The 14,144-nt window shown below is 37.9% G+C and overlaps 2 protein-coding genes across 2 annotated transcripts; both read right to left on the bottom strand.

The window, feature by feature from the left end:
• Positions 1-1,778: 1,778 nt before the first annotated feature.
• LOC113712494 (subtilisin-like protease SBT3) lies at positions 1,779-4,509 on the bottom strand. The gene has a single exon (XM_027235950.2). The coding sequence runs from the start codon at positions 4,157-4,159 to the stop codon at positions 1,865-1,867; it is 2,295 nt and encodes a 764-aa protein (XP_027091751.1). The 5' UTR covers positions 4,160-4,509; the 3' UTR covers positions 1,779-1,864.
• Positions 4,510-9,431: 4,922 nt separating this feature from the next.
• LOC113711145 (probable serine/threonine-protein kinase At1g01540) lies at positions 9,432-12,932 on the bottom strand. The gene is made up of 7 exons (XM_027234321.2): positions 12,008-12,932; positions 11,553-11,657; positions 11,147-11,269; positions 10,891-11,061; positions 10,673-10,802; positions 10,365-10,574; positions 9,432-9,799 (listed from the first exon to the last, which is right to left on the bottom strand). Exons 1-7 carry the CDS (start codon positions 12,679-12,681, stop codon positions 9,635-9,637), a joined length of 1,578 nt encoding a protein of 525 aa, XP_027090122.1. The 5' UTR covers positions 12,682-12,932; the 3' UTR covers positions 9,432-9,634.
• Between the last annotated feature and the right edge of the window lie 1,212 nt (positions 12,933-14,144).

Below are 14,144 nucleotides of genomic sequence, written 5' to 3' on the forward strand. Positions count from 1 at the left end.
AAGGAGTCATGATGTAAAGTACGAATGTGTACAATGTAATTATAAATATTTTTTAAAATAATAATTACTTATCAATTTTTTTCCTAAATACTTGTCTACAATGTCAATTGAGCAAGAATATCCCTACTCAATCTTTCTATCTATTATTGCATTTCAACCATTATTTTATTGTGAGATTGTAACTGAAATTAAAAGTCTAAGTATTTTTATTTATTTTCACAAATTAAAAAATCAAGGGGATTACATTAATAATCAAGGGGAGTACATTAACAAACATAGATATGCCAACAATATATTTGTGATGTAAAGCACAAGTGTTTTTGATGTAATTAAAATTTTTGAAAACAATAACTTATCTAAACAATTCAATTTAGTTACCAAATTAGATTGTCATTTTTTTAATTTTTTATTTTTTCACAAATTTATTTCTTGATTATTTTTATTCTACACATATTAAATCGTTGTCGTACATTTTCTACAAAAATTTAAAAAATAATTTGAAAAAGCTATTTTATTAAAGGATTTTTTTAACGGTTGTCCTAACACATTTAATACACCTAATTTATTATATATATACATATACTAACAATTATTACTATCTTTGCATTTATATATGTTTTATATACAAAGAAATAAGTTTGATGTATCTTAGGTTTAGGGTGTTTTTAGTTTTTCATTTAATAAGTTAAGTAGATATTTGCACAAAATAATCATGTCCGCTGCCTATGGCTCAGGGGTAAGGGCTTCTTATAACAAACACAAGGTTTGGTGTTCGACTCTTGGCAGCTACAATTTGGAATTTCATTTTGAAAGGTTTGGCGTTCACGGTCTAAGCGGGTTTTTCCGGTTCGTCCGAGTTATCCGGTGGCAGCTACAATTTGGAATTTCATTTTGAAAAGTTTCAAAAACCGCCGGTTCACGGTCTAAGCGGGTTTTTCCGGTTCGTCCGAGTTATCCGGTTTCCAGCGGTTCTTGACTACTCTCCGGGTTTAGCTCTAGACCGGACCGTTGGCCTGTCCGGTTCGCGGTCCAACCGGTTGAACCGGCCGGTCCGGTCCGGTTCTGAAAACACTGACCATAGTGAGACAGCAAATGTGGAAGTTCCCATAGTGGGGCTATATGGTTTGTTTATACAATTATACTACTAATTTGATGCAGAAACAGACACACAAGAGCAAGTCATCCATTGAAAAAATGGGGTAAACTTGCCTAATTAACAAGAAAGAGGGCACAATTTAAAGTTAATTGTTTTGAAGTACATTTACACAAAGGAAAATGTTGAAACATATCCTCAAACATGTCCAAATTTGTCTTGCTGCCCAAAAGAACTCTAAAAAACTACAAACCTCTCCCTCGGGGAATCTTTCTTTTGGAAACTCAAATTATTAGGATCACGAGTGTACCAGTGAATCGAATGGTAGAAATTCCATCACTGGTATCCGTGGGAAATAAGATCCATGGAGCCACAGTCCCGAATACATAGATGTGGAGGTTTCTCAAGGTTTTTGAGTTTTGCCATGTGCAAATAACCAGTCAGTTACCAGGTTCAAACCGTGTATTGGAGAAGTTTCATGCATCATCACTTCCGCATGAACTTGAAGTAACATCTGTATTTGTTCCAAAAATCGTTGTTCATACATTTATGAACTTGAAGAATGAAATTGACCTGCTTTGTGCTAATGAAGCATTTGCTTACAAGGCAAAATCTCCAGTGAAAAGCACAGGTAGACAGCTGCTTATAGCTGGTGCTCATCAGTTGCATTTTCAGAATGCTGAACTAGCAAGAATTTGATATTTTAATATACTCTTCAGCCATAGATTATTGCAAGTCAAGGAGGTTGATTTTATGAAATAAGAACAAGATTCATGAACGTTCCACTCTTGGAGAGATTACAATGGGACTCGTGACAACGTGATTGCCATCATCTTCTATCCATGTTACTGAACCAGAAGATACAATTTGATTCTCATTGCCATAATAACTAATGGTCAAAGAGTAACTCTGCTTCTCATACTTCTTTCCAAATTTAATTGTTTTCGGCGAAATTGTGACTGCAGAACCTTTTGGTGCCGTCACCTTTGCTGTGTATGTTGCCGCACCATTCCCAACGTTCGTGAGAGTCCTACGAAATTTCTTAACCAACTTGCTTTTTGCTTGATCCGAAGTCTCGTACAGAGCAACAAATGATGGGTAGTTCAGATCGGATGAAGGGTTTGAGCAATTATAACTAGTTGATCTTGTTATTGCTAGAGTCTGCATCCGAGTGAAATTCATTGAGCAGATGAAGTTGATGTAGTCTTGTGGAGTAGCATCGTATATAAGACCTGGATCCAGTGCACGATTTGGATCGACATGTCCTGCTCCAATTGCTAATGGTGTAGCGACTTCATTATCTCGGCCTGTGTCTTTGATGGGGCTTCGAGTATTATCCAGCGTAGTAGCTGTGGTCATCATTGCAGACCGAACAGCAGCTGGACTCCATTCAGGATGTGCACCTTTCAGGAGTGCAGCGATTCCAGAAGCGTGAGGGCAAGACATTGATGTCCCTGAAATGGCAGTGAAATCGGTGGACAAGAGTATGCTGGAACCAATACTAGCTTCAAAACTATCAGGATAATAGGCTGCTAAGATTAGGACTCCTGGTGCCATGATATCTGGTTTCAAGATACCAGGAAAGCCTTGCGAAGGACCCCTCGAGGAGGAAGCAGAAACAACTGGTGCTGGCTTTGTACCCACGAAAGTCTGCTGGAACTTGATAGTTGCGGTAGGAGAACTGCCCTTTGAAGCGTACCTGATTACCTTTGCTGCATCCTGGCGGCTAATTACAACACCAGGATGAGGAAAAAAATTGGACCTAAATATCGCAGGCTCCTCAGAAACAAAAATACCTGCTCGGGCATTAGCCTCATAAACATGGCGAATTTGTTCTCTGAATGGCACAGTTTCATCACAGATAACAACACTTCTACCTATGTCAGTTACAGTTAACAGTGACTCAGTTGAATCACAAGCAGATATGGTTTGATTGTATATGATAGGCAGGTCTTTAACCAGGGCTCTTGCGGGGAACATGGACCATCCAATGATGGTTAATCCATTTCCTAGAACCAAACTCCCGGAAAATTTACGGTCCACAGAACCTGCAGCAACTGTCAAAGCCCAGGGAATATCATTGTGGACAGTACCAAGATCTGGACCTCTATTTCCAGCCGAAGTGGAGACGAATATTCCCTTCTCCATGGCACCAAAAGAAGCTATTGAAATAGGTTCTTCATAGGGAGGAGTAAAATCAAAACCCAAGGAAATTGAGATCACATCAACACCATCAGCTACAGCCTGATCGATGCCTGCTAGAACATCAGCTTCATAAGATCCTTCATCCCAGAGAACTTTATAAGCTGCCAGCCTGGCACGAGGCGCAATACCTCTTGCTGTGCCTGAACCATAGCCAAAGAATGATACTCCTTCAACATAATTTCCAGCAGCGGTGCCTGCAACATGTGTTCCATGGCCTGAAGTAGTTCTAGCTGAATTCATACTGAGATTCAAGTTGGGATTTGCTGCTAAAACAGCCTTGTTGAAATACTTGGCTCCAATCAGTTTCAAGTTGCACAATGAAGAATTGAATTCTTGACCTTCCTGACATGATCCTTTCCACCTTGGAGGAATTGGTGTCATCCCATCATCTTTGAAGCTCGGATTTTCAGGCCATATGCCATCATCAACAACACCGATGATCACATCTTTGCCATAATCAGAAGCAGGCCAGAGTCCTGTTGCTGTATTGAGCGAGAGGAAATCAGGAGTGTGAGTGGTGTCAATTGTAGGTGATCTATCAGGATGAGCTGACACAAAGCCAGGCGACTTCTTTAGAGCTTGTAAATGGTCTTTAGACATCAAGGCACTGAAACCGTGAAATGCAGCATCATAAGTGTAGAGAATTTTTGGTGCAAAACCATGATCGGATGTCTGCCCAACATTTCCAATGGAATCAATCATGGAGGTGTACCAGTAAATGTGACTGGCAAAAACCTTAGGCATTAAGGACTTGTCAATGTGGACGATGTAAATGGATCTTTCTGCTAAGGCACCAAGAATATGACTAGAAGAAAGAAACCAAACAAGGAACAGAAAGGATACTGTTTCAGTCAGCCCCATGGTTAACTATTACTCTAACCTAAAACACCACAAAACTGTATATATTTCTTGCTATATATTCACGGAGAAGAAGCTAGAATAGGTGGAAATTTGAAAAAAAAAAAAAAAAATACGGGCTGAGAAGTTCTACAAGGATATGGCCTACAATGGACTAGTTCCACACTCCATAGCAATAAAATTCAAGGTAGTGATGACACAGAAGCTTAGGCAGATCATGATTGACAGTTCCATCGATTACTTTCACTCTAGAAAAAAGTTTTATAGTCTCTTGACCGAGGCAAACGCCTTGTTCATCTTTGCTTAATGTGATATCAATTATTGCAATCATTGCCAACTTGCAAGGATCCTTTTCTTTCTTTTTTTTTTTTTTTTAATGAACTGGAAATCAGAAAAACATTAGGATTCCCAAAAAATTAAGAAGCATATGTTTATGTTAAGTAATGAACAGAGGTATAAATAACAGATTTGATGGACTTCTTGTGCGTCTGGACTATAATATGCTCCAATTATTCTAATTGTTAATTTTTTTTTCCCAATTTTTTGGTTGACTAACATTGTTCAATCCAACAAGCAAAGCTATTGATCTAGAGGATGATAATGAAAACAGCAATCCTTGATTGATTATGCTAGGAAATGTCTTGCGAATTTATGACAATCCAGAAAGCCATAAAAGTGGATGAGCCATAAAGGAGGTCGGATTTAATTTGAAACCGTGTTGCGACAATGTGGACAAGATAAGATAAAGACTAAACTTCAAAGCGGATAGCTCCTACTGTGCCTCTCATGGGCAGCTCGATTGGTCACAGCACGTCTCCTAAGGAGCTGTTGTCTAGTGTCCGCCAGAATTCGAGTCTCATGATTATCGTGTTCGGAGGGATGGGGCCTCTTCTCTCGGACCGGTGGGGGATTAGTTGGGTCCGATTTACCCGATGGCCCGGATACCCCCTCTGTGAAAAAAAAAAAAAAAAAAGATAGCTTCTACTACCTACCACATGCCTAATTCTTTGCCTTAAAGATTTAGTAATCAAAGGTTCCAAAGAGGAAAATGCAAGGCACAAGGTCCCATTTGCTTCATCTTTCTTTCTTCTTCCTCCCAAATAGGGGTGGCAATCGGGTCCAAATCAGGTTGGCGGGTTGGATCCTGACCCAACTCGTCAGAAAATCTGTTGACCCGAACTCGACCCGTCAATCCGTGACGGGTCAGGTATACTGACCCGAACTCGAAAATTTCGGATTGACGGGTTGATGGGTCGACCCGAAATAACCTGAAACTTAATTTTAATTTATTAATTGATGACTGTAATTTCTAATAAAATCAATTTCTCACAAAACTAATTACATAGTAATAAAATTTTAAATAAATAATTCCAAACCAAATCTAAAATAAATTAAACACCGTAAAAGTGTTTTATCCCAAATAAAAAATAAATTAAATTAAAACAGTATAAAAGCAAAAAATAATATTTGTCCAAATATAATAATTTCAACTTCACACAAATTAAATAAATTCATTTAGGATTAAGTAATTAATGCCTTTGAAAAAAAAAGAATAACTTAGTTTAGTTAGATAAAATTATTTTTATGTTTATTAAATTATTTTTAATTCGTAAAAGGGTCATATCAGGTCACCACGGGTTAACCTGAAATCGACCTGTTTTCTTTTCGGGTTCATCGAATTCAACCCGATTCTGACCCGAACTCCCGAAATCTCAATCCAAACTCATTAATTTCGTGTTAAATTCGTATCGTGTTTTCAGGTCGTGTCGAAAATTACCAACCCTACTCCCAAACATCATGGAAAAAGGCTACAACTTTCTTAAAAATTCCTCTTGCGTCATGCCACCATCTGATGCATTGAGACAACGTCATGCCAAAAGTGTATAATTCAGCTCAAAATTTTCCATGATGTAACATAAACTAGTACCTTCTTCTTCTCTTATTATTTTTATTTTTTAAATTTTTGTTACTTCACAAACGAGCTTTATTGGGTTTTTTTTTTTTTAAATTTGCACTTGTTGGGTATACAATAATTGTATAGTTTGAAAATTTTCACGCTACCATATATGAATCAAATGAGGTTAAAGTTTATAACTTGTGTAGGTACAATCGCAAAGTACAATTGACGTGTAGAATCGCCAAATGAAATCAGCTGAATTTGAATCTTCTATATCAAGAATGGTAAGTTGTACATATTAGTGTCTCACAACCATTGGCTGACACTACAAAATTGATAACATCACCAACAAAATCTAACAGTTTTCTTTGTAGGATAGAGTTTATGAGGTTTTTCTTGAAAAAAAAAATTACAAATTGACTAATCAAAGAGATTTTGGGGTGCTTGTTTCACATATTGGAATCGGAAATGAAAATGGAATTATAGACTCTGGTTTTGGAATTAAACTTTTCATTTCAATATCTAACTTGGTTCACACATTGGAATTAGTATCATTCCAATTTCTGATGCATGGTTTGATGAGTGTTTCGGAATTAAATGCAATTAAATTTCAAATTTACCCATGATATAACAATTCTTATAAAACAAAGGGATAATTGCAGAAACTAGTAGGTTTTGTATTTACAAAAATATGAGATTTTGTAGATTTTAAAGTTTAAGGAAGGGATATTTGAAGTTTAACGACTGTTATACAACTTTCAAAACAAACAAATTCATTCTAAATTTTTTTTTTGGATAATTTTATAAACCAAATCGCAGTCACTTTCACAAAAGTCATATTTTCCCATAAAAGACCAACTCTTTATGACTTTCCTCTATTATAAAAACAGAGTACTTATTTTCCCATAAATAAATTTATTTATAGGATAAAATAAAAATAAACCCGTTTTTTAATAAAACACTAGTTCTTTATGACTTTCCTCCATTATAAGAACAGAGTACCCATTTTTCCATAAACAAATTTATTTATCGGATAAAATAAAAATAAACCCGTTCTCCAATAAAACACCAGTTCTTTATGACTTTAAAATGAAGGGTTACAATGTCGCTGTCTCTATCACCATCAACTTTTGACTCCCTACTTCTTCCATCCCACCCAACACCAGAACGAAATACTATTATTTTCAGCATCTTCAATAGAAGTAAAAAAACAGTCTGATATTCTCATACCCATTGCATAGCCTATTCGTGAAGATGACAAAGTTTCTCAAGAATCGTAAATTCACTTCAAGGGCTGAGATTAGTTCCTTCAAAGACAAAATCAAATTGTCTTCAAATTTAAGCAGATCCTTCAGATTTACCAGAACACAATCAAAAAATTCCACCAGAATTTCACCACTCATGGCATTGTTTGGTTCTAAGGAATGTTTTGCCCAATCAATAAAATCTTCTCCAATTTCCACCTTGGAAGCTTCAACCTTTTCAAACAAATCATCTACTACATGGTCTAATTTCTCGTTTAGGCTCTCAGATCTTGGAAAGCTATTGCTACTATTTGTAAACCTGAACTTGAGACTTTGAAATGAGAAAGAACATGTCCGATGAAGGTGATGGGCGGCGATTGATTGAAGATGAAGAGATAGGAAAACTGATGAAGAAAAAGACTCTGATTTTGTGCGGTGTGTGATGGAGAGAAAGATAGGGTAGATCCATTATAAATATTGTCTGAGGGAATGAGTTGAGGATTTTGTCCAAAACCTCCCAATTTGCTCGGGAATGATTTTTTAGAAATGATTCCAAAAATGACATTCGAATAGGCTTATCCCAAGCAACAAATAAGGGTTTATTCCATTCTGTTATTCCCAAACCCTTTAACCAAGCAGCCTAAAGGTAGTTGGACTGACAAAGAGACTCATGTTGGTATGAATTGGACTGACAAAAAACCCTTAAAGGTAGTTGCGATCTGGAAGCGGCATTAAAGCAAGTATGAGAAGATTTCCAGGGTCAAGAATAGTACGGACTGACCTTGGCCCGATAAGAAGAAGCAAGCCCATTAAGAGCAGGTCCAATCTGTACAGAGACGTTTCAAGGGCCCGACGGACTGCTGACTGCCCATGTGCGTTCGTATTACGTGTTAACTCTCTTCGTGTTGAGGGACCAAATTTTCTGGACGACAAAAAAGTTGTTGTACGGTTGGACACTTGTACTACTACTCTTCCCATGAAATGTATATATTAACATTATAGTTTTTCTTTCTTTTTTTTTTTTTCTCTCTAAAGAGAGAACAATGATACATAATTGTTGAAATTTAATTTTACTCCAAGAAGATATTTAAAAGGATTGCTATGAAAGGTCCAAATTTACTTTAGATTGTGAGATCTTTTCTAACAGATTTTACATGCAAGCAATTTTTTTGCTTGTTTTTGAAATTAATTTTCCTCCAAAACTTTAATGTGGCATTATTGTTGATGGAGATGAAAACTTTATGGGGATTGTTCATGACATACATGGCAAAAACTCTGTGGTAACCAATTTCTCAGGAAAAAAAAATCAGCAGAGTCTGTCTAGCTGCCCCTGAACAGGCAACAACCTCTGGGAATCTTTCTTCTGGGAAACTCATTTATTTAAGCAGTCAAAAAATGATTGGAGACATATCTGTGAAGCATGTGAATGGTAGGACCGACATCATTCATTCCTCCCAAGCAAATTCTCAACATAAGTTTGGGAGTAGTAAATTGCTTGCCCTTTTGACTAATGAACAATTAAGGAACTGGTGTCCCTGAAATCGTAGATCAAAGATGCATTTGAACAAATTCCATTCACAAGCTGACATTTATGGGCCGAAGAAGCCTCTTTTTTTTTTTAAGTATCCATCCTCCTATGTCTAAAACAAACATAGGTAATCTCTTGTCGGTGACATTTAGGCTTGGCTTGTCCAAAGAAAACTGACTTTCTTTTGGACCAAATCTACCCATCATCCAGTCTCAGCAGCCAATGACAATGAAAGGGACTTGACTCCACCTGCCAGCACATGATTCAGGTTTTGTTTGCAGGAATTTGATTCTTCATGCTGTAAAGAATTTCAGCACCGTCCAGTCCACAGAGTTTTATTTTCATTACTAGGGTGAGCCGACAAAAGGTTAGATGACAACAAAATGTTAGTAAAACTGAATTCAAACTGATGATCAAGCCACCGACAATAAAGAAAAAATGCCACTGCACAACAACATTCACATAGATGTACACTTGGAACTCAAGTTCTTGCTATAATTTCACGTCAGCTGCTTCTTCAAGAAACAGACAATCACACGGCATAACAAAATTACCAAGCCATTCCCTCTTTCAATATAATATAAGAAAGTCATTTACGAGTGGGAAGAGACAAAATTGAACGCCCGACTGAATCATCAAAATGTGTAGCGTGATATGGCTCTCATACTTAACGTACAAGGCTTATCATTGTATGTAACCAAGACTGCTCAGGTGAAGGAATGGTGTACAAATATATATACAAAGGACAATCTAGAGATGAAAGTTTAATGGAAACTACAACCTGATTAACTAAATCAACCTCGCAACGGCTACTGCTCTTCATCCGTTTCTTGCTTCCTCAATAGCATCCTGTTCGTTTGGACGCTACTTTCATATCCGCTACTGTCCCCTGATTCAATCATGCGTTTTTCCATCATCCTCTCTTTCAGGCTGTCACGATTTGTACGTGCATGTTCTTTTCCAGCCCTACGTTCCTGAAATAGCTCAAAAGAAAAGTTAAAAAATCAGATAACTGATTGGTAACAGGACATGGATCGTAGAACAAAGAGGGAACATCGCAATTTCAAACAGGAAAATTTACATGAACTAGTTACCCGGCCAAAATATAAAATGGTGCAGTGTAAATTTAACTAGTATAACTACCACCAACTACTGTGATAAATTTCAAAATGGTTTGGTCGCCAGAACAATATCTGATGGCCACATATCCAATGCTAGTAAGATATTCCTACATACGTATTATTCACGTGTCCATGTAATAATGAAGTGTAAAGTTTACAATCCACCCGCTCATAGCATGGCATGACATATAAGCACGTAAAAGGCTAAATGTGTAATCTCTGTCATATAGATTGTAGTAGTGAAATATGTTGCAATTGAAACCACAATCCTACTGCAAAGGAAGAGACAAATGCATACAGAAGTAATATCAGAACAGGTTGCACAGGTAATTTTGCATGCCATGCTTCCCCCCGCATCATGATCCATTTTTACCTTGGACATTTAAATAAAATTTTAGGCAGATAAATGTAAACTTACATCTCGAAAGGGGAAATCATCAGCCTCTAACATGTGTATCACATGCCCCATCTTGGGCCTCTTCTGAGAATTTGGGTCAACGCAACGCAAACCTACCAAAAGAGCACGTTTCAACGCTCTTGAGGAAGGCTGCTCGGGTAACTTGGGATCCAAAACTCCCTCTGCATTACGGTTGGAAACCATAGTTTTCAGCCAATCAACCAGGTTCACCTGCAAGATTGAAGTGTAAACCAAAAACAAGATCCAATGATCTTTTACATCTGCCTCGCAATATCATTGACCTTTGATGATAATAATTAGGTACTAACCTCCCCTTGAGGACGGCTGTAATCCACTGGGCTCCGCCCTGTAATGATCTCCATGAGAAGAATACCAAAACTATAAACATCACTTCTTTCGTTCAACATGCCAGTACTAGCATATTCTGGAGCAACATAACTACAACAGAACAAGAAGTTTGTCAATTTGTTCACTTGGTCAAGAATTGGCATTGATAAAACAACTCAAAGTTGGAGATTCTACTGACCCAAATGTTCCCATAACACGAGTCGTTATGTAACTCCTCTCAGACCCCAAAAGCTTCGCTAAGCCAAAATCTGATACCTTTGCGTTCCATTGCTTATCAAGCAGAATGTTGCTGGACTTGATATCGCGGTGTACAACTTTGGGTTCAAGTCCTTCATGCAGATAGGTCAGCCTGTAAGCTTCATCTGCTTAGATGGGTGACTTAACATAATTTGAAGAGCAAGTTTAAATGGCAGAAAGAATAGTAGCAGACGTACCCTTTTGCTGTTCCAAGTATGATGTTCATTCGAATTTCCCATGTAAGAGGACTGTAAGGTCCTACATCTCCATGAAGCCACTGTTCCAAGTTCCCATTGTCCACGTATTCATATACCAGCATTCTGAATTGTAATTCAATTACATCAAAACCATACACCCAAACAAAAAAAAGCATAAATTTAGAAATAACAAAATCAGGGTCCTCAAATTGTTAGATATGAAGAATTTATAAACTTTCATGGAAATTGACAAAGCACATCACTTTGAAAAAAGCAGGTTCAATCTCAAGGTCTCCAAGTACAGAAGAAGAAATTTAATTACCGGAAACCCTTCCCCCATCCTTTAACATATAGAATAGAATGTAACGGAATAGTTTAAGAGGAGAAACACTGGGGTTAAAATTACCTATGAGCTCCTTCAACGCAATAACCAAGCAACCTAACCAAATTCTTATGCCGAACTCGCCCAATTGCCTCAACTTCAACCTTGAATTCCCTCTCCGCTTGTCCTCTGAAAACAAATATAATATGCCCATTTAAGCACACACAAGGCAGAAAAGGAAAACCAGCAATTTCCCAAAGCAAATTAATATCTCTTACCGACCTCCAAATTTGCTCCTGACTGTGAAATTCATATTTGATCAAACAAATATCAAGAACCCAACGGAAAAAATTAGGTTCACTTCACACATCACATAATTGCCCGCAAGAACAAGGCACAAATGAAGGTCCAGTAATCAAATAAAGCAAGACATGCAGATATCTTACATTGCATGGTTCACATGCAATCATTTATAACATGCAATGTCAGTATTCATCTTATCCTATAACACAAAAAGATCGAAACTTCAACCAACTGACCTGTTGTTAAGCAAATTCTTGACAGCCACTTTAGTATTATCTTCCAAAACACCTTTATAAACAATCCCATACCCTCCTTCCCCAATCACATTCTCATCAGCAAATCCATTGGTTGACTCTTCAAGCTCCCTCAGAGTATACCAATGGCCCCAACCCAAATGGGATACCTCGGGCACAGCTATACCCACTTGATCACCCGAACGGGCCTCCCCACTCCCTTGACCCGACCCGCCACTCCCTGGTCCGACCGTCTCCGGATATGCAATTCTGTGTCCTTTTCCAATTTCCACATGAATTCTCCGATGCCCATTTGCGTTCTCATCCTCCACCACATGATCGGGCTCGGGCAACAACGGGTCAGGACCTGGAGCAGGAAGGAGGAGCAGCTTGGTGTCCTGTTCGGGCCGGGGCCTATTCGGGTCGATCCGGATTTCTTGAATTTCTTTGGACACGTTTGGAATGGTGGGATTCTTCTGGGATGCAAGCCTAGACTTCTTGCTGTGTCTCCTGGAAGTAAACCAGATGGAGATAATGAACAAAAAGAGCACAATTGCAGCTCCTACACATACTCCCAGCACAACCCATAACCGTAACCCGAATATTGAGGTCCGTTTTGATAGCTCATCGTTCAAAAATGCTGCCCTGTTAGTAGTATTAATTTTGTTATCAGACATCTCTGCCTCTACTTCTCTCAAAACCCAGCTCAGAACATCAGATTTATTGCAAGTTAAGATGGTGAAGATGACTGAGGAGCATAATTGTATGGGTGTTTTAATGAATGGAAGCGGGATGATGATGAAGAGGTGGGGACTGTGGGAGAGTGGAGGGGAGTAGAGTAGAGACAGAAGAAGAGAGAAAGCAGAAAAGGGGGGCAGCTGTACTGATGGGACCGCTGGGAATGATGGAAACTTGAAAGCCCACTTGTTTTGTTTAATCTTGTGTATAATGCTTTCAATTTTTTGTACTTGTGCCAAATCCATTAATGCCGTGTTAAATGTGGTGCAGACACTGTAGTCCAAGGTTAAGATTTTGGTGTTTGTGATGATCGTTTCGTTTGGACTTTCGATTGCTGCGTAATGTGCAGTGATAGATTCCCACAATTATCTGAAGAATCCGGCTGGTTGGTCATTGGTGGTAGCATATACTAACATTTAATTCTTTATCTTTTCCCTTTTTTCTTTTGTTGCTTGAGGAGGGTTTTTTTTTTCATTTTTCGAATAAAAAAAAATGTGGTAAGAGTACTTTTTACATTAACGTATAGGTTAGTTGTTAAGAATCAATTATACTCAAATGTTTTTTCGCTTGTCTTGTTTTCAAATCTAGTTCCTCTACTTTTTTTTTTTTTTTTTAAAAACAAGAGATTACAGTAGTCTGTTTAAGTGCAATTGAAGTAGCTACTGCTATGCGTATGAAGTATGTATCGCCTATTCTAAAAGACTACCAAAAAAAAAATCACAAAGGCTTGATGATGCAAACCAACCTTTGATTCATGTCTTTAAAAGGGTTTTTTTGGACGTTTCATTTTCATATATTTTCCATTTTCTGATACGGTGCCTCTCATTTACTACTAATTAATGATGTGGAATTCAATAGCATGGAAAGGGAAAGGGTGATCAAACTCAAAAGGATTTTGGTGGGGACCGGGCATTAGTTTAATTGGCTTTTAAAACTCTTGTGGTTTTTGGTAGTATTATTGCCAAGGGAGATGCCTCTCCGGTCAATGTCGTGGACCTTCTGATGGCTTTGTCGAAAGCTTTTTCCTGCCTCTGTCTTAATTCATATTTAGAGATAGAAGATAGACCCAACCCATATGAACAGAGGAAACTCAGAGTGCAACAGAAACAGCATAAGGGAAAAGAAGATGAAGAAGGTTTGTGAGGATATCGACATTGACCCTAAAAACAGCTATATACACAGAGTTTTTATGGTCAGTGAGTGATGAAATCAGGTTGGCTTAGTTAAGCTTTATAGATGTTCACATTTGAGAATTCTCCAGATCGTTTGTTGCCTTGATCACATGGTGAAAGCTAAGCCTAAAATTCCGCCTGGCATTCATTGAGTGGGAGAATTCAGATTGTTGGCCACCGACCTAACGCAATTCTAAAATTATCCTTTTATTTATGTACCACCAACTACT

This window comes from Coffea arabica, chromosome 10e (assembly GCF_036785885.1).
Source record: "Coffea arabica cultivar ET-39 chromosome 10e, Coffea Arabica ET-39 HiFi, whole genome shotgun sequence".
Lineage (NCBI taxonomy): Eukaryota > Viridiplantae > Streptophyta > Magnoliopsida > Gentianales > Rubiaceae > Coffea > Coffea arabica.